Source organism: Anabrus simplex, chromosome 7, assembly GCF_040414725.1.
Source record: "Anabrus simplex isolate iqAnaSimp1 chromosome 7, ASM4041472v1, whole genome shotgun sequence".
NCBI classification, from domain to species: Eukaryota; Metazoa; Arthropoda; class Insecta; order Orthoptera; family Tettigoniidae; genus Anabrus; species Anabrus simplex.
In genome coordinates this window covers 115,276,037-115,295,430 of record NC_090271.1, presented here as the reverse complement: position 1 = coordinate 115,295,430, position 19,394 = coordinate 115,276,037, and the positions used below count along the sequence as shown (strand labels likewise).

Genomic DNA, 19,394 nt, shown 5'->3' with positions numbered 1-19,394 from the left:
GTAAGGCTAGATCAAGATGCCGTAGTTCCTTCTCGATGTACTCTGGTTCACAGACACGAAGGGCGCGATCCACCAAAGTCTTCATCATGGCGCGCTTCTGCCCAGGATGGTGATTCGAATTTTTGTTTAAATATCGGTCTGTGTGTGTTGGTTTTCGGTATACTTGATGCCCTAGGGATCCATCATTCTTCCTCTTCACCAGCACGTCCAGGAAAGCTAATTCTCCATCCTTTTCCTTCTCCACAGTGAATTGTATACGAGGATGAATACTGTTCAGATGGGTAAGAAAACCGTCAAGTGCCTCCTCTCCATGTCCCCATATTACAAAAGTGTCATCAACAAAGCGGAACCAACAGCTGGGTTTATTTACAGCAGTCTGCAGGGCTTCCTCTTCAAAGAACTCCATATAAAAATTAGCAATAACAGGGCTAAGTGGGCTTCCCATGGCAACACCGTCTGTCTGTTCATAAAATTCATGTTTCCATTGGAAAAATGTCGTCGTAAGTACATGTTCAAATAAAACTATTGTCTCCTCTGCAAAGAGATGTTGAATATGTTCAAGAGTATCCTTGATTGGTACCATAGTGAACAGCGAGACGACGTCAAAACTAACAAGTATATCCCCCGGTTGTACTCGCAAGTGTCGCAATCTGTTTATGAAATGGGCCGAGTCTTTGATGTGCGAGTCCTTAGTCCCTACGTAAGGTTTCAGTAAATTGCTTAAATATTTTGCGACTTCATACGTTGGAGAGCCAATGGTACTAACGATGGGACGAAGAGGGACGTCTGGCTTATGGACCTTAGGAAGACCATATAGTCTTGGACACAAGGCTTCTGATTTCTTCAGCTTCTTCTGTTCTTCTGGTGAAATAGAAGATTTCTTAATGAGAGTATTGGTCTTGCGCAGGATACTCATAGTCGGGTCACGGGGAAGTTTTTTGTAGATCGATGGATCAAGAAGTTCTTTGATCTTATGTTCATAATCCATGGTGTTCAAGATAACAGTAGCATTACCTTTGTCAGCTGCTAATATGATAATACTTTCGTCGGCTTTTAAATCCTTTAGAGCAAGCCCCTCCTTCTTGCTAAGATTACGTTTAGGTAACTTGGCCTTGCAGAGTATCTTGGAACAGTCGTGACGTATTTCCTCGGAAACCTCTGGCGGCAACTGACGTATTCCTGATTCTATGTTGGAAATAATATCTTCTATTGGGATGGTCGCCGGTGTAACAGCAAAATTGCCTCCTTTTGCAAGAACAGTAGTTTCATCTTCTGTTAAAGAACGGTTAGATAAATTAACGACTGTCCGAGCAGTGTCCACTCTGTCGATCGGATCCCTCGTCCTCATATTGCCACTTACGCGTTGGTACTTTTTCTTCTGCCGTAGCGTATCCTTCTTCTCCTGATGTTCCATGGTGTTGTAAGTAATCCTGTCAATTCGGTCCCAGTCACTCCAGTGCATCGAGTTGCCTGTCGTCAAATGTAGTGATAAAAGCCGTTCATCATTGAGGGCCAGTTCTTTACGAGTAAAATGAATACGTTCCCTAAGAAGGGCTTGTTCAGTCCTGTTATAAATTCTGTGTGCCGAAGGAGTTGAAAAAAGTCTCTTCTGTCGAAGAAATTGTGGAATAACACATGTGTCGCGGCAGCGGAGTAAAAATGTAAGAGAGCAAAGTAGATGGGATTTCTTCTTGCGAAGCGTTTCAAATTGACGACTTAAACGATAAATATCCTCCCCGTAGAGGTGGGTCATTAATGTATGAAGGCTTTCACGGCCGGTGTCAATATAATAAAATTCTTCCGGGCTGTTATGCCGTGGTCCACTCCTCTCGCTTCTCCCAGACGTTTCGACTACTGCTGCGGTAGTCATCTTCTGTGGCGTCGTGTAGATACGCTCTCCTGTATCCCGCTGGCTCTCCTGTATCCAGTCGAAACGTCTGGGAGAAGCGAGAGGAGTGGACCACGGCATAACAGCCCGGAAGAATTTTATTATAATAATAATAATAATAATAATAATAATCATAATCATAATAATAATAATAATAATAATAATAATAATAATAATAATAATAATAATAATAATAATAAATAGCATGGCGTTGGCTACTGTGTATAATCATTTTGATTTGATGCCAACTAGGCTGCCTGACAGTCAGTATTGACATTCTATGTTACTCTATAAGGCAGCCTGTAACTAAATTTTAATTAATATCGATGGCTAAACATAAAATATAACACCGGATATGGTTTATATGCCGGTATCATACGGCATGGATTGCATGGAGGGCTATCGTCCGCCCTTCAAAAAATGCATATCCTCTGTCGGGTTTGAATTCGCGATGTTGGAATTCCAAGGCCGATACTCTACTACTAATCCACAGAGCGGTAACATTTTTTTTAAAAATATTATTTGTTTGGGGCGTCGACCCCTGTGGATCTTTTGCCGCTACTGGCGCCATATTGTATGAACCTGCGTGTTATAGGAGTGGCGTCCGGCTCCATGGCCATATGGTTAACATGCTAGCCTTTGGTCACAGTGGTCCCGGGTTCGATTCCTGGCAGGGTCGGGAATTTTAACCACAATTGGTTAATTGCCCTGGCACAGGGACTGGGTGTATGTGTAATCTTATTCAGCATTTCATCCTCATCACGACGCGCAGCTCGCCCATGGGAGTCAAGACCTGCACTTGGCGAGCCAAAGTCCTTGGACACACCCCGACACTAAAAGCCATACGCCATTTCATTTTCTTATTGGAATGGCGGTAGTGTGGAATGTTGTGTGTGAGAAAGGAACATTAAGGACGTCACAAGCACCCAGTCCCCAGGCCAGGGATATTAAGCATTACAATTAAAAATCCCTGACCCGGCCGGAATCGAACCCGGGGCCGCCGGGTGACAGGTGGACGCGTTGCCTCCTACACCGCGGGGCCAGACACAGAGGGGTAATACTTAACAGAGAAGTGTAAATTCAATAACATATACAATACATTAAGCAACATTTTATAATAATTGTACCGGGCGGTACACCTCCGCGCCGCTAATTCAAACATTGCGCCAGTTGAAACTCCTCTACTGGAGGAAGCCTGAACTTTAACAACCATGTTAATACAAAAGTTTCTCAGAAGATGTCTCTACTGTAAATTTTGAAGAGTTCTGAACTGTGTCTTTTTCGATTTATATTTGTTTTCTCTGTAGTGAGAAGTGTGAACATTCTCTTCTAGATGGCACTACTGAAGAACTACAATTGTGCACCCTGGTGCGAAGTGAAGGAACTGTTTTTTTTTTTTTTTTGAGAAATTTTGTGTTCATAAGTTTGTTCTTTGTTAAATTTCTTTCAGTCATTTTTGGGTTGGCAGTATAACCCTTCTCTTTCCGCTTGTTTTGAATTTAGCCAATCCCGAATTTCTTTAATTAATTTTTGACCAATAATGTGTGTCTTCTCCGATATGGATATGTTGCTGGATCCTAGCCAATAAAGTTGAGGGGGGTGTGGGTTCTCATTCATGAAACGTCTCGAATTTTCCGCGAGGATATATAAACTGCTGATTTTCTGGTCTCCTGGCCACTTCAGTAAAATCTTTCCTAGTGTGATTATGTAGCAGGGGGCGGGAAGCGCCTCTTTCTTCAGGTGGCGGTTCATCCACCAGGTAAAGGCCTTTTAATAACTTCATTGCTTGCTAGCTCAGCAGTTTAACCCTCGGGGCAGGTTCGAAACTTTTATCATGTAACTTTCCTTTATAATATAAACGACACTTGGTATAAATTCTGTAACTTTAACTACAAAATTGGGATAGAGAGTGCCTAACCCTCTCGAGCTCCCACTCACCTTGTTTATGAGGTGACTACGTATCCATAACCGCTTTTCTTCGCTTCATAATGTAATAAGTTTTCCTATCGTGTCACCTCCGTAGTATGGGATTAGCCCTTGCATAAGCGGCATTGTGCCAAATAAGTTTTAAAAGGTGTGTATCCGGAGTGCAAGTTAGGCCTCCATTCAACTTAAAATTTTGGGGCCATGTAATTGACCTGTTTCTTTATTGAGTAGGCCTCAGTAGGTTGGGTATCATTACCCCTGTTCGTGTGTGCTCGGAGGGCAGCTTGAATGTGGAGTTTGGTGTGGCCTTTGAATAGGCTTGAACTTTGAGAGCGGGTTGCTCTTTCTTAAATGGTATTTTCTGTGTGCCTCGAGCAGGCTTTACTGGGTAATTGGGAGCAAGTGCTCCTGGGCATGATTGAGGTTTTCTGCCCCTTGTCAAACCTTGTGTATAAGTAATGTGGGGCTCATTGCTCAGGGATTGTAAATCTGGGGCTCGAAGCCCCAAAATCCATTAATAACCTGTAATTGTGTATTCTTAACTTGTTGATATTCAACTGTGTTCCTGTTATTCTTGTTATTCTTGATCTCGAAAAGAAAATATAACCTTTGTTAAAGTTTTAAATTAACTTTAATTTCGTAAGTTGAGACCTATTCACCCCAGCACCTTCTTTCACCTCTGCACATCCACAAAACATCGTAACAATAATAATAATAATAATAATAATAATAATAATAATAATAATAATAACGTCATTGTTCTTACGTTAATGCTATCTACATTTTGACGGTTTTCGGAGACGCCGAGGTGTCGGAATGTTGTACCACAGGAGTACATTTACGTGCCCGTAAATCAACCGACACGACGCTGACGTATTTGAGCACCTTCAAATACGACCGGGCTGAGCCAGGAAGGAACCTGCCAAGTTGGGGCAAGAAGGACAGCGCATCAACCTTCAGAGCCACTCAGCCCATACGCAACATTTTACCAGGGACAGACGGCTGTAGGAACCTCTTAGCGAGAGAGACCCTTCCGACCAACACAGCAAGTGGTCATGGGATGCAGTTGAAATTTCCAATTCAAGACAGCTCACAACGGCTGCATCCATCAGAGGTAAGAGAAAATCAAACGCAGACACCAACAGAAGTTGATCTCCTGGAGATCACTGTTGAAAGGCCCAGGCAATGGATCGGTGAACTAACTGTTGATTCTGTTCTGTAACTAACTCCAAGCAAGAATTCCTCCTGTTGACATCCAGCGTCATTGAAATTGCCCGTCTTTGGTAAAGCGTGATGTAAATGTAAATGTTTTGTAAGGTAAGCGTGTAGGTTATTTCTAACTGTTGTAGACGTACATAACACGCTGTCAAGTACTCGCAGGATTAGAGCGGGCGTAGCCCAAGGGTCCCTTATCGGCCCAATCCTCTTCGTCCTGTATACAAACGACATGCCTACGACAGAACTCACTACCACACACCTCTACGCTGATGACACCGCTATCTCAGTTCAACATCCACAACTAGCGTGCGCTCGAAAGAGGCTCCAAGTAGCACTAAGAACTCTCGAGCCTTGGCTAACGAAATGGCGCATCAAGGTCAATGTTGACAAGTGCCAAGCAGTGCTGTTCACTAAGAAGAACAGACTCACACGCAAACCAGTCAACATAAAAGCGCTAAAGCTTTTCAACGAAGATATAGTGTGGCATGACAAAGTCAAATACCTAGGAGTAGTCCTAGACAGAAAGCTCACCATGCTACACCACATCAATGATATTCAAAGAAAAGCACACATACGACTTAACCAGCTATATCCTATACTGAACAAAAAGTCCAGTATTAAAACGGAAGTAGCCATAAACATGTATAAGGCCTTAATCAGACCAATAATCATGTACGCAGCCCCAGCGTGGGGGTTCACTGCAATGACGAACCTGGATAAGCTGGAATTAATACAAAATAAATGCCTACGAGCAGCGACCAGACTCCCTTTCGACACGCCAATACGCCAACTACGCAGTATTGCGAAAGTCAGCTCAATAAGGCACCAAATACGTAAACAGACACTAAACATGTACAGAAAGTCATGGAGTAATAAGATCAACCCGTTAATAAGCGGGATCGGACGCTACGACATTGATCTGTACAAAAAGTATCCTACACCGAAGCACATTCTGTTCAGCCACAGGGTTGGGTGGGCGAGGGGCCGATAGCCAACCCACTCCCGCCAAGCTGACACCTATATACCACATACACCCACACACTGCAGACACCTATGTAAATATGTAAATATGTTTCAGCTGTCCTAGACCCAGGGACCAGGCGAGGAAGATTGACAAAAAGTACAACTTAAGAAGACGACGGCAACGCAGCCAGACGGCCAAGGACGTGTCAATCCACCCCGCCCCCCTACAGAGACATGGGAGCGGAACACCAGCCCGCGCCCAATAAACAGCACTAATATCTATCTGTTATCTCTTTCCTATCTAGGTTGTAAGCTGGACATGAGAGCAGGCAAACAGCCGGCACTCCAATGAGAACTTGTATATACATATGTTATTAATAATCTTAGTTTTAGATCTGCAGTGACAAGTGTGTTCAAACAACACCGCATAGAGGGACATCGACAGGAGGAAGAAGATAGCCCCTTGCATGCAAGGCTTGGCTCTAATTCCCCCCTCTCCAAAAGGAGACTTGGCACCAGGGACTGCTGGCTGCTGGACAATGGGACGAACCTGTGGCCCAAAGCCCAGACGCTAGCAGACCCGAGCCGACCCGGCAGTGACAAGAAGGACTGATCCCCATAATAACAAAAATTGCAAGGAATTGGTTTATGTTTGTGCATGTTACCTGTTCCTAACTAACATAACCTCTGGTCTTTTTCCAGCCCACATCCTTGCATGTGCTATCAAAAGATGTCAGGTTTTACATGTAGGCTCTTTCTTCTTTCTGCCTATGTGGTTTTTCCCTGACCCTTCAATACCATACCTTAACACTATCCAACCAATACAAACTTTGCCGTGGTAGCGAGTCTGACTCGGAAACCGGCAGATACTCCTTGTATCACTTCCCACTCTACCCAGCTATCTCTTTTCTACTTAGAAATTAATAGCATGTCGGAGGCCATGTAGATTGAGTCGATGGTCACGGCGGGGGAGCGGGCTACGGGGCCCCCCGTATAAAAAAAAAAAAAAAAAAATCTAACTGTTGCACCGAATCAGTAGTATTAGTCGTCTACTTGTAGTACAACTAATTTCGTAAGATAAGATCATATGTCTTCCTTCCCATTCTACTGTCGCGGAAAATCTAACATTATTAGTATGATATTAAGCACATAGAAGGAAATAGATCTGGGAGGCTTTATAATCCTTTTCTTTCTTTACCTGGTATCTTTTTCTATAAGCAGGAAGTCTCGTAATAACCTTGAATATTGAATATATTCAATAGAATCCAGAGGTCTGAATCATAACTGAACAGCGGGAATATTAAGTTCTAGTATAAAGAAGTCTAGGCGGAGGGTTAAACAGTCGCTCTACTATGTATTCCAGGACACTACCGAACCAAAGGTACCGGTAATGAACGAGCTGACGTACTTGCAAGAAGGGTGCTAAGGTTTTACCAATTATCAATACCAAAATATATTTCTAACATGCCAAACAGGCTGTCAAAAATATTTAATTAATATCATGATTATGCTCTGGAAGGGAGAATATCTCACAAGCGGTAGAAAGAAGGAATCTCGAGCATTTCTGCCAGACCACGAAGAAAAACAGTTGCTGAGTGTCGTCTGGGTGTCGAATATGACTGCCTAGGGAAACATCTTCATCGCTTCGATATTCTTCCTGAGCCGTACTGCAGGCTTAGCAACCAACAGGAGATGAAGGCAAGGGTTCGTTCAAAAACCTACGGTGCTCTAACTAACCCAGAATGACTGTGGCCACTAATGGGAAGAAAGGAGACACGTGTGTCAATGATGGATTTCTCAGTGTACCTGTCGTGGAAATTGTTTTTAAAATGTTGAATATTTAGTGTTCCTTCATTTCCTGCAGGATATATTATTATTATTATTATTATTATTATTATTATTATTATTATTATTATTATTATTATTATTATTATTATTTGTTCTCAAAGAAAGGCGCCCATATTTCACCTAAAACTGTGTTAGGGATTTAACAAATGCGATTTTCATAAAAATTTGAATATTTAAATAAGTTATTTCTGTTGTCACACTGACTTACCCTGCACTGCTAAATACAACAGATGGATGTTTGCACAGATCTACCGGTGACTTCTGTTAGCTGTTAGCGACTTCTACTAGCTATAAATGAAATCTTTCTACTTACCCAGTCTTGGCGAAGTTTGTCCACATGGTTATCATCCTCGACCTCACTTTGGCATCAAGGGAGTCATCTGGTACTTTTACTCCAATGTCAAAAATGTATCCAAGTTCATCAGTGTGGGCTACACCTGTAGGAAACAAGATTTATATTCCTCAAGTACTTTAATCACGTAATACAGTCTATATCAGGGTTGAATGTACAAGTGAGGAACGCCTTAAAAAAATAAGCTTGGAGTTCAGTTATTTCCGCAAATTGTAGGAAACATGTCCTCCAATAATAGCAAGCCGTGGTGAATAAGATAAAGACAAGTGAAGAACTGGTTGCAAAAACCAGACAGATCCAAATTTCTTTCTAATTTTCACTTTTTCACATATCTCTATACAGAAAACTAATCCAGTATCGACTGGTTCAAGAACCATGAAGCCCCAAGCAAAGGTGCACAAAATAAAACTGGGCCGGAAAATATTTACAGTAGGACTGACGCGGGGTTGGCCCTTGTTAATAAACATCACAGAAGGTGCTGAAAAATGGCCTCATCTACAGAAATGAAACACTGAGGATCCAAAAGTCCTGACTCCACTTCACTCAGAAATCACCGGCAGAACTCAACACGCGAAGGTTCGTCTGCACTCTTCAACGCATACACAACAGTGAATTTGTAAGGATACAGATACAGGTCCTTTTTGATACTGTTTCGACACGACAATCTCTTAATTCTCACTTCCACAGATAAACGGCGTTGAGATTTCGTCGAACTTCGTTCCAAGCTTTCCTTCACTCGAGCTTTCTGGTTTTCGAACTCTTTTCGGATAATTACGGCTTTATTCGCTACAGATCCCGTTTCACACCATTTTGCCACTAAGTTTTGCATTGCAGACTTTGCTCGAGGTTTTGCCAAAACACTTCCAGTCTCAAACTCTTGCGCAAACAGTTCCGCACAGGTGTTCGCTTTAACATTTGAACACCATATTGCGCTTCATTCAACTGGTCACTAAGCACGTCTGCTCCTTCAATCAGTCACATATATTGACACAGCGACGCACGCGCAGACATGTGACAGCAACCGATTGGTGCACAGAAATCACGGTTTCCAGCATTTCCTGTGATGTGCAGTTCTCCTTCAGTCTCATAAATATTCCCGTGGCCAGTTTTAATTTTCAAACGCTGTACTTTCAGATCACTCATTTGTTACCAAAAAAGGAGCATCCATGAAGAGAAACGAAAGGCATATTTCACCTTTCATATACGTGAGCTTGAGGTCTTATCACCACTGTCATCATTTGGTGGTCTTAAAAACCCTTCTATGGACCTAGACCCGACGATATGCAACACTCCTCGACCCTTTACCCTTTTCTAGTAAAAAACTCTCTTAAATTCTACAATTTGCACCTTTCTACTGGCAAGTATCCCATTATGATTCAAAAACGACATTACCTTACTGTCCCCAGTAGATTCTGGATTAAAATTACGAGTTAGAGGGATGGATACTATCTGCATTTTAATATTGTTCTAGTCCCCTGAGATTTCGGCTAGGCAGTCCCTGTTGTGGATCCTAGCAGTCGAATGTAAATTCAATGACATAGCGTTACAAGTGAACGAACTGCGTTAAGTCCTTGAAGCTACTATATTAACTGGGCCAGCAGTCGGATAGCTGTCACACATATTTCGGATCTCCAGGATAACGACAGAATTATTATTTCCTTCCAACAGATTTTAATTTCCAACGAAAGTTCCATTTGCCACAACAATTAATAAAGCCCAGGGGCAAACATTCAAAATTTGTATTTAGCCTTAAGGAAATAATGTTTTATCATGTCGTCTTATCGAGAGCCAGTACCTTAGATATTCCATTATTTTAATGAGTGCAAGTAATTAAACTAAAAAGTGATTTTAATAGAAGAAGGAACAGCCTGAATTACGTTCCACTATCCTACACATTTTTTCACATTTTTGGAGAGGTCGAGGTGCCAAAACTTATTCCTAGAAGAGTTCCTTTACTAGGTTCACCGGTACGAGGCTTGCGTAATAAAAAATCAAAGTCATTTCCTTCTAATACTCTGGGACTGAGCCGCTATCGAACCTGCCAACTTAGGACCCTTACACACGAGCGTTTTCTTGACGTTGTTGTCGACTGCAAAAATACGCTTATTTGTCACCATCCCGACCACTTCTGTAGTTCAGTGTGACCACATTTTGTGGTTAAGCCAGCGTCAAACTGTGATCCGGCCAGCTTCACCGCGTATGGAGTAATTTCGTTTGGCAAGTGGAACTTCGGTCATTCACAGAATTAATTCTCAAGAGGAAGCTGTACTACTTCTGCTCATGTGACGTCGCAGAAAAGGAAGAAAAGCGCGGATAATGTCGTTACATAAAATAATTGCAGAAGTCCAGCTACAGTCTGGGCAGTTTCATTCCTTATATCACGAACTTTGCGTTTTCGAGTTCTTCCGAATGTCTAAATATTCCTTCATTGAGCTACTACAGAAAATTGGACCCATTATTTTAAGTACAGATCCTTTGATGCGGAAGACTATATCATGATAACTGCCAGCGGGAACTTGTCGTCACGATGTGGGTGATAAGTCGCCCGTGTGAAAAGGAAAGCTCTGCAGACTGTGGTCAGTGGACGAGATCAGCTTCAGCTGGTGACAGTGGTTCATGTGTGGTCGAGATAGAGTGCGTCTGAACAGGGGAGTTATTCTTCCCGTTGTATTATATGGTAACGGCAAGGAGGTGACAACGGACCACACACGAACCACTTTTGCGGTCGACAGCGACAGGAAAGCGTTCGTGTGCCAGGGCCTTTAGGATCGGTGTCAAGCGCTGCTATCGTCCGAGCCACTCAGCTCGGCGGTATAAAGAAGCACAATGTCTTCACCGTAACCAACAAAATTTCTCCCAAACTATGGAGAGAGTGCCTTCATGTCTACCATTTCCAAAGGGAACTGCTGCATATATTTGATATAATTTTATTGTTATCAGCTCTACAGTATAAGTAGGCTCAATACCAAAGACCACGCGTGCGAAACCGAAATTAAGATACAATTATAATAATAATAATAATAATAATAATAATAATAATAATAATAATAATAGCAAAATCATCTCCGAAGACGCCATGAAAGCCCTTGGAAGGGTGGAAGGTAAAACCAAACCCCATGGCACTTAACGCCCTTGAAAGGGCCTTGGCCTGCCCAGCGACCACTGCTCAGCCCGCAGGCCTGCAGATTACGAGGGGTCGTGTGGTCAGCACAACGCATCCTCTCGGCCGTTATTCTGGGCTTTCGAGTCCGGGGCCACCATCTCACCGTCAGATAGTTCCTCAATTGTAATCACGTAGGCTGAGTGAACTTCGAACCAGTTCTCAGGTCGAGAGATAAATCCCTGACCTGGCTGGAAATCGAACCCGGGACCTCCGGCGAGAGGGAGACACGCTACCGCTACACCACGGGGCCGGCGGGTAGAAGGTAAAGGCTTACACTATCCGTAACTTCGACACTTGATGGGGTAGAGGAGTCAGCTCTACGCCCGGCCGCCGTTGCCCCCAGGATTTAACCTGGTATTCACTTTTGGTGTAGGCTGAGTGAACCTCAGGACCATATGCACCTCCGGAAGTGGAAATCTCGATTCTTAAATTTTTCGACTTCCTGACTGGGAATCGAACACACCTCCTTCCGAGTGAAGCGAGCACGCCTTTACCGCCTCGGCCAGGCAATCCCCAATAATAATAATAATAATAATAATAATAATAATAATAATAATAATAATAATAATAATAATAATAATAATAATAACCGATTTTCACATATTTAAAAATTAAGACCTGATTTTGATAAAATGCAGTCACTTCCATCTTGCCCTAAATCGTTCAATTGTCACCTCTATTTCACCATTAGACCTCTTTTTGTGCCTCATATTACATACCTGGCCAGCTAATCATGTCGGGATTAGTCAGTTTTCCGAATGCCAAACCACCGTCGTACGAAAACTGGTAAAAGAACACAGGTGCAGAACTCTGAGAAGACATCTTGTTGACGGTATAGAGAACTGGATCACCAAAAAATATATCGGTGCACAGCTGTAAACATAAGAATATATTGAAGTTGCAGTATTATTTTTCCGATTTTGCCCGAACACAGCATATTAGGGTAAGTATCTCTGGTTTAAAAGTACAGCGTGTTGATCATATATGAAATAAGTGCAACAAAAATATGCATACATTTTATTGAATTCAGGAAATGAATATCAAATATAACTTACAGTGGACGTTGCCCAGTACTATATAAATTCATTCTCCGATATAACAAACTATTATAACACGTTTTATAGCTATTTTGCGTTTTTGCCAATTTCAGATGATCAGTCATTTTTTCAACTTTCTAGAAGGTTTCAGGACAATATACAGTATAACGTTTGGAAGAATGTTCTGAGATGTTCCTTACTACTAATCTTATTTTACAACATATGTAAATCTGCATTTAACTTGAAAAATCTGAATATCTGCATTTAAAATGGAAAATCTGAAAATTAACATTCATTAAATAAAATACACACTCGTCTGACCTTGTACTCACACTTACTTGTTACCTGCTTACTTACACATACGTTATTTGAAGGGCGCCAGCTGTCACTCAGTACAGCAATAATAGAATGAAACTCTTGACCATCTCTAGGGTGTGGGGTAATAAGCTTACTGTTGACAACATATCATATAAGTTCTGGGAAAAGGAGATTGGCGTTCGGTTTCCCCATTAATTTTGAGGTTAAGATATTTTACTTTCAATGAAATGAAACTATGAATTCGTTTGATAGAACAATATATATTCTTTAAATAATATATCAAAAAATAGTGAGTCTTGTTGCGATAAAACAGATGAGAATATGAAATTATGACATTGCAACTGAAAAAAACTAGGCATGAATTTGAATTCTTCTTGACCGGACATTTAACAATTTATACGAAATATTTCCCTCACTGATTCATTTGACTGTACCTTCAACACTTTTAGTGTAATTACGACGTATTCCTTTGCTCTGGTGTTTACTGTAGATGTGTCACGCCTAACGTGGTGATACATCCTCGTGACTGCTTCTTCTCCATATCATCTGACTTCTTTGTAAGTCAATATGGTATGACCTCTTGGCAGGTCCAGGGTTGCCCTCTCTGACTCCTTGGTAAGCCTTGCGTCCGCGTCTTCCACTAAGTGACGGACCAACCATTTGGTCTCACTCTCTCAATGACCAATAATGTCTCACTGAGTCTTCTCCATCTCTCGTTCACACTGGTTGACTGGCCAACTAAGGCCTCTTGATCTAGTAGACTACTTCACTGTACTGCATCCGTATAAGTAATGACTGACGCTACAATATGCATCCACCTTATATAGACGTTGGTTGACACCGCTACGTAATCTCCAGAAATAACAATGACATACTCCCACCTACGCGACAGATATTACATCCAGTGGTGAAATAGCCCCGCGGCGTCTGAGTCCGTGAGCGCATATCTAAATAAATACGATGCCGTAGCCATGGCGCGATGACTTGGCAGAATCGCCAGTGGTGTCGCAATATAACAACGTCACTTCCAATCTCTGATATATACAACACTTCTCACTGGACAGGTATTGAGTGCTATTCTACACATACGTATATATGCATACATCTAAGTACATTCTTGCAAGCAACAGGCAATTGCAAAATCGAATTGAATAAAACGGATAATTACAATAATAGTAACAATATCACAGATAACATAATAATAATACTGACATAATAATTAATAATAATAATAATAATAATAATAATAATAATAATAATAATAATAATACAGATAAAATAATAAAAATACAGATATCATCTTGTAATGGGATTTGAACCGTTACAATTCGCCTCCCTCGTAAATAAATCGAAGAACAAAGAATCGATTGATTTATGAACAAAATTATATATATATAACACTGACACATATAAACACTTTAAATAAGTATACAACAATAATTTTCTTTTTCAGCATCCATACATTTTATAATACATCACATATGAGAATTTTTCTCGCACATTGCCATCGTAGATAACTGTTCAGTGTCCCATTCTCTTTTTCTCTCATACAAATCACAAGAGTACAGCACTCAATTTAACACATACAAATAATTTTAAATGATTGCACTACATTCTTCTTTTTTTTAACATATCAAAACTTTTTGTGAAATATCACTTATATGAGAACTGTTCTCGCATATTGTTATCGCAGATAACTGTCCAATGTCCTGTTCTCCGTTTTGTCACACAGAACATGACAATGTAGCACTTATTCTTCCAATACACCAATACGACACTTGGTTCACACGCATATCGCAGATGTTAGTTTTATTTTGCCAGTTTCTCACAAAATTAATCATATTATTACCTCAACAAATCTCACGTGAAGTACTTCTTTACATATACGTATAATACTATAAATAGCGACAATATCCCCTTCCTGAATTTATAAGAATATGCACACTTCCCGATACGGTTCACAATAGTGAAATACCCCTGATACAAAAAATAACTTCAACATATTTCCCGCCTCTGCAGCTGATGAAATGGAACTCTGAGTAGCACTCTGTCACTCAAACTGAATCACTTTTGCCCTTGTAAACTTACATATCTCAAAAAATCACATCCTACTTGGCAACAATAATTAAAGAATCAATACTATGGCTACAAGATGGTTCAATTATACCGTAATCCAGCATAATGTTTATTTGTTCTTAGACTTCACTAGCATTTAAGTTGACTGGGGTACTTACCTCCCACAAACGATCAATGGTCATTTACTACAAATTTATGTTCATATACGTGTTCTTCCTCACTTACCACTAAATACATCTCGATGCTTACCTAACATCGAACACAATTACTCCTCCTATAATTCACTTAAATTACCTCACGTCACTGCCTCATACCGACTATCCCTCGGATACTGGTCGTACAGGCACGTAACACACCTGAAAACATTTCCTCTCACTAGGAACACCTTCACTTACCTCTCATATATCGTTGAAGAACACACGTTACCAATACACTTACCTCAGACCACCATAATTAACACGTACTTCTTTGCTAGTTTTATCCCAGAACAAACACACACTACCTAAATCAAAGTCTACTCTACTTCCATGATTTGCAACCAAGTCAGCTCCTAAAATAACTGAATACACAAGTTTTGGTACAACAAGGCATGGTTGAAACTTACAATTATCTTCTATCGTGATTACTACCGCTATCATCTTATTTACTCACTGTGACTTACCCAACGGCTGTTATAAGATCTAATAGTACCTTCATTTACCTTCACAATTTCCATCGTCGGAGTTACTACTTCAATACTTATATCATATTCTCAGTATTACAAGTACTTACATCACTTACCAGAACACTTCTTACGTCTAACTTACTGCTACCATTAATTACTGCATGATCTACGACTACGGCACTACTTAAATATCTCACTTAGGTCACAATCACACTATACTTAAATCTACTTTCACTATATAACTACTTATAATGAATACCAGTTCATCTTCTACCTTCGGACTGTTCACTTAACTTACCCGATTCCCTGTGAATCTGAAATACTCTGGCTCGATAACGACACCTTGATAACATTCATATTAAGACTATCATAATCCCTCTGATAACTCAAATCCGTACGCCTCCCATCTTCCGATTCTCTCTGATTACTCTTCTGACCTTTTCTCTCATAACTCAAATACATACGCCTCGCATCTTCCGATTCTCTCTGATACTCTCTCTCACAACTCAAATTCATACGCCTCCCATCTTCCGATTCTCTCTCGGTACACTTCTGACCACTAGCACAACTATTAATCCTCTGCGGATCATAATCACCCCCTCTCCTCTGATACACGGCTAACATTTTCCCCCTTCTCTCTACAATACCACTTTCCCCAGACATCATGCGCTCTCTCTCTCGCGCGCGCCCTTCCACACATTCCTTCCAAAGCCTGTCAATGAAATTTTCTGTAAATTCTCCCAAATTAGACATATTATCCATGTACACTCGAAACCATATTTTACTTTCACCGATAAAAACATTAGACAAACTCTACAACACGTATTCCCATTCAATAACATTGTTCTTCAACTTACTTGCAAATCTTTTCTCAACTATTTTCACAACTTCTATAAGATTAAACTGTTTTCCAGAAAACTTGGTTAAATCACGATCCCTACTGAACAAACCACTCGCTATTACCACTTCTCTCGCCGTCTCACATGTACCTTTCTGCCGTATCACTTCCTGGCAACTCAAAATTTCTTCTTCCGCTCCTCTCTCAGCATTTTCTTCCACTATTCTCACTTCTTCCTGCAATTCTTCCTCTCTCTCTCTCACCTGCTGTGATAGCGTTTCCTGTTCGTTCCGTAGTTCACCGACTTCCACAAGTTTGCTTTCAATTTGTTCAATTCTACTAATCTGTTCCCTCGTATCTTCCCTACCTGTATTGCAAATTTTGTCCAATCTTTTCTCGACTACCTCATGAATTTCTTCCCGATTACTAGAAATTTTATCACTTAACAGTACGATATTGCTACTGTCCTCTGTACATATTCCCTTGACTTTCTCGGTCTGAATATGAAAATCGCTCCGATTCAACTTTATTTCACCTTCAATTTCAACACATTCTTCATTTGACTTACTTTCTAACTTACATGTTGACTTAGATGTTTGATTATTTATCTCTAATATCTTAGTATCTATTTTATAATTTAGTGATTCACTTAAAGCATCTATTTTCTCATTGGTCACATTAAAATTTTCTTTATTACTGCCAATTAACTCTTCCATTTGCTTCTTATTATTTTCATTACTAATACCAATCATTTCTTCCACTTTATTACTTATCTCTTTCTTACTATTTTCACTACTCGTATCAATCTTTTCCTCCATACGTTTCTGATTATTTTCACTGAGCTTCTTATTTTCATTACTGAACTCGGTAAATCTGGTCATCAGCAAATTAAAAAAATCTTGGTTCATTCCCCCCGCGATTTCCTTTTGAGTTTCGGTGTGCTTCTCAATTTCTGCACTTTCCTGAATTAATTCAGAAGCTTCCATCGTATTCACCTGTTCCCTACTCTGAATTTCACCTTGGATGTCCGCAGAAACAATGACCTCGTCGTCACATGACTTTTTATTGTCTTCCTTGTCCATCTTTGGTTCACTAGTGATAGTACGCGATCTCAAATTAATTTCCCTCTTCAAATCCCTTGACATATCCCCCAAAATGCAAATATATAACACAAAATTACACTCTTAACATTTACCGGTAATAATTCCGTTGGCTTACATGTGCATACTCTTCCCAAATGAACCTATGATATGCTGTCATTCAGAACAGATTCTGAATTTATTCGACCCACGTTGCGTCGACACATTGTGAACTTCCAAACTTGCTGACTAACTTTTGAAACATATATATTTAAAACTGCATTTAACTTGAAAAATCTGAATATCTGCATTTAAAATGGAAAATCTGAAAATTAACATTCATTAAATAAAATACACACTCGTCTGACCTTGTACTCACACTTACTTGTTACCTGCTTACTTACACATACGTTATTTGAAGGGCGCCAGCTGTCACTCAGTACAGCAATAATAGAATGAAACTCTTGACCATCTCTAGGGTGTGGGGTAATAAGCTTACTGTTGACAACATATCATATAAGTTCTGGGAAAAGGAGATTGGCGTTCGGTTTCCCCATTAATTTTGAGGTTAAGATATTTTACTTTCAATGAAATGAAACTATGAATTCGTTTGATAGAACAATATATATTCTTTAAATAATATATCAAAAAATAGTGAGTCTTGTTGCGATAAAACAGATGAGAATATGAAATTATGACATTGCAACTGAAAAAAACTAGGCATGAATTTGAATTCTTCTTGACCGGACATTTAACAATTTATACGAAATATTTCCCTCACTGATTCACTTGACTGTACCTTCAACACTTTTAGTGTAATTACGACGTATTCCTTTGCTCTGGTGTTTACTGTAGATGTGTCACGCCTAACGTGGTGATACATCCTCGCGACTGCTTCTTCTCCATATCATCTGACTTCTTTGTAAGTCAATATGGTATGACCTCTTGGCAGGTCCAGGGTTGCCCTCTCTGACTCCTTGGTAAGCCTTCCGTCCGCGTCTTCCACTAAGTGACGGACCAACCATTTGGTCTCACTCTCTCAATGACCAATAATGTCTCACTGAGTCTTCTCCATCTCTCGTTCACACTGGTTGACTGGCCAACTAAGGCCTCTTGATCTAGTAGACTACTTCACTGTACTGCATCCGTATAAGTAATGACTGACGCTACAATATGCATCCACCTTATATAGACGTTGGTTGACACCGCTACGTAATCTCCAGAAATAACAATGACATACTCCCACCTACGCGACAGATATTACATCCAGTGGTGGAATAGCCCCGCGGCGTCTGAGTCCGTGAGCGCATATCTAAATAAATACGATGCCGTAGCCATGGCGCGATGACTTGGCAGAATCGCCAGTGGTGTCGCAATATAACAACGTCACTTCCAGTCTCTGATATATACAACACTTCTCACTGGACAGGTATTGAGTACTATTCTACACATACGTATATATGCATACATCTAAGTACAATCTTGCAAGCAATAGGCAATTGCAAAATCGAATTGAATAAAACGGATAATTACAATAATAGTAACAATATCACAGATAACATAATAATAATACTGACATAATAATAAATAATAATAATAATAATAATAATAATAATAATAATAATAATAATAATAATAATAATAATAATAATAATACAGATAAAATAATAAAAATACAGATATCATCTTGTAATGGGATTTGAACCGTTACAGTTCAGATCATTATAAAAGGTTCTTCTTTATTTGTGTTTTACGATGAAAGTCCTAATGATAACATAAAATCTTATACATTTTTCCAGAGGCTGCCTGGCGGAGGCGTTAAAGATTTGCTCTGTTCACCCGGAAGGACTTGGTTCGATTCCCCGTCAGGGAGTCGTAAAATTAAGAATCGAGATTTCCACGCCCCTCTGAGTGAACCGATCATATTTTTATTACCTCTGCCAACCCTTAATAATAATAATAGTAATAATACTACTACCGTTGGAGTTGGTTAGGGGCGCGTAGCGGTGATCTTGCATTAGGGA

General features: G+C 40.2%; 1 protein-coding gene across 1 annotated transcript in view; it reads right to left on the bottom strand.

The window, feature by feature from the left end:
- The window catches only part of LOC136877727 (juvenile hormone esterase), a 72,129-nt gene that overhangs the window by 7,077 nt on the left and 45,658 nt on the right, over positions 1–19,394 (bottom strand). The window contains exons 8-9 of the mRNA XM_068228722.1: positions 12,078–12,231; positions 8,157–8,280 (exon numbers count right to left, since the gene is read on the bottom strand). Of these exons, the coding sequence (XP_068084823.1) occupies positions 8,157–8,280; positions 12,078–12,231 (278 nt within the window). The remainder of the gene's footprint in view (positions 1–8,156; positions 8,281–12,077; positions 12,232–19,394) is intronic.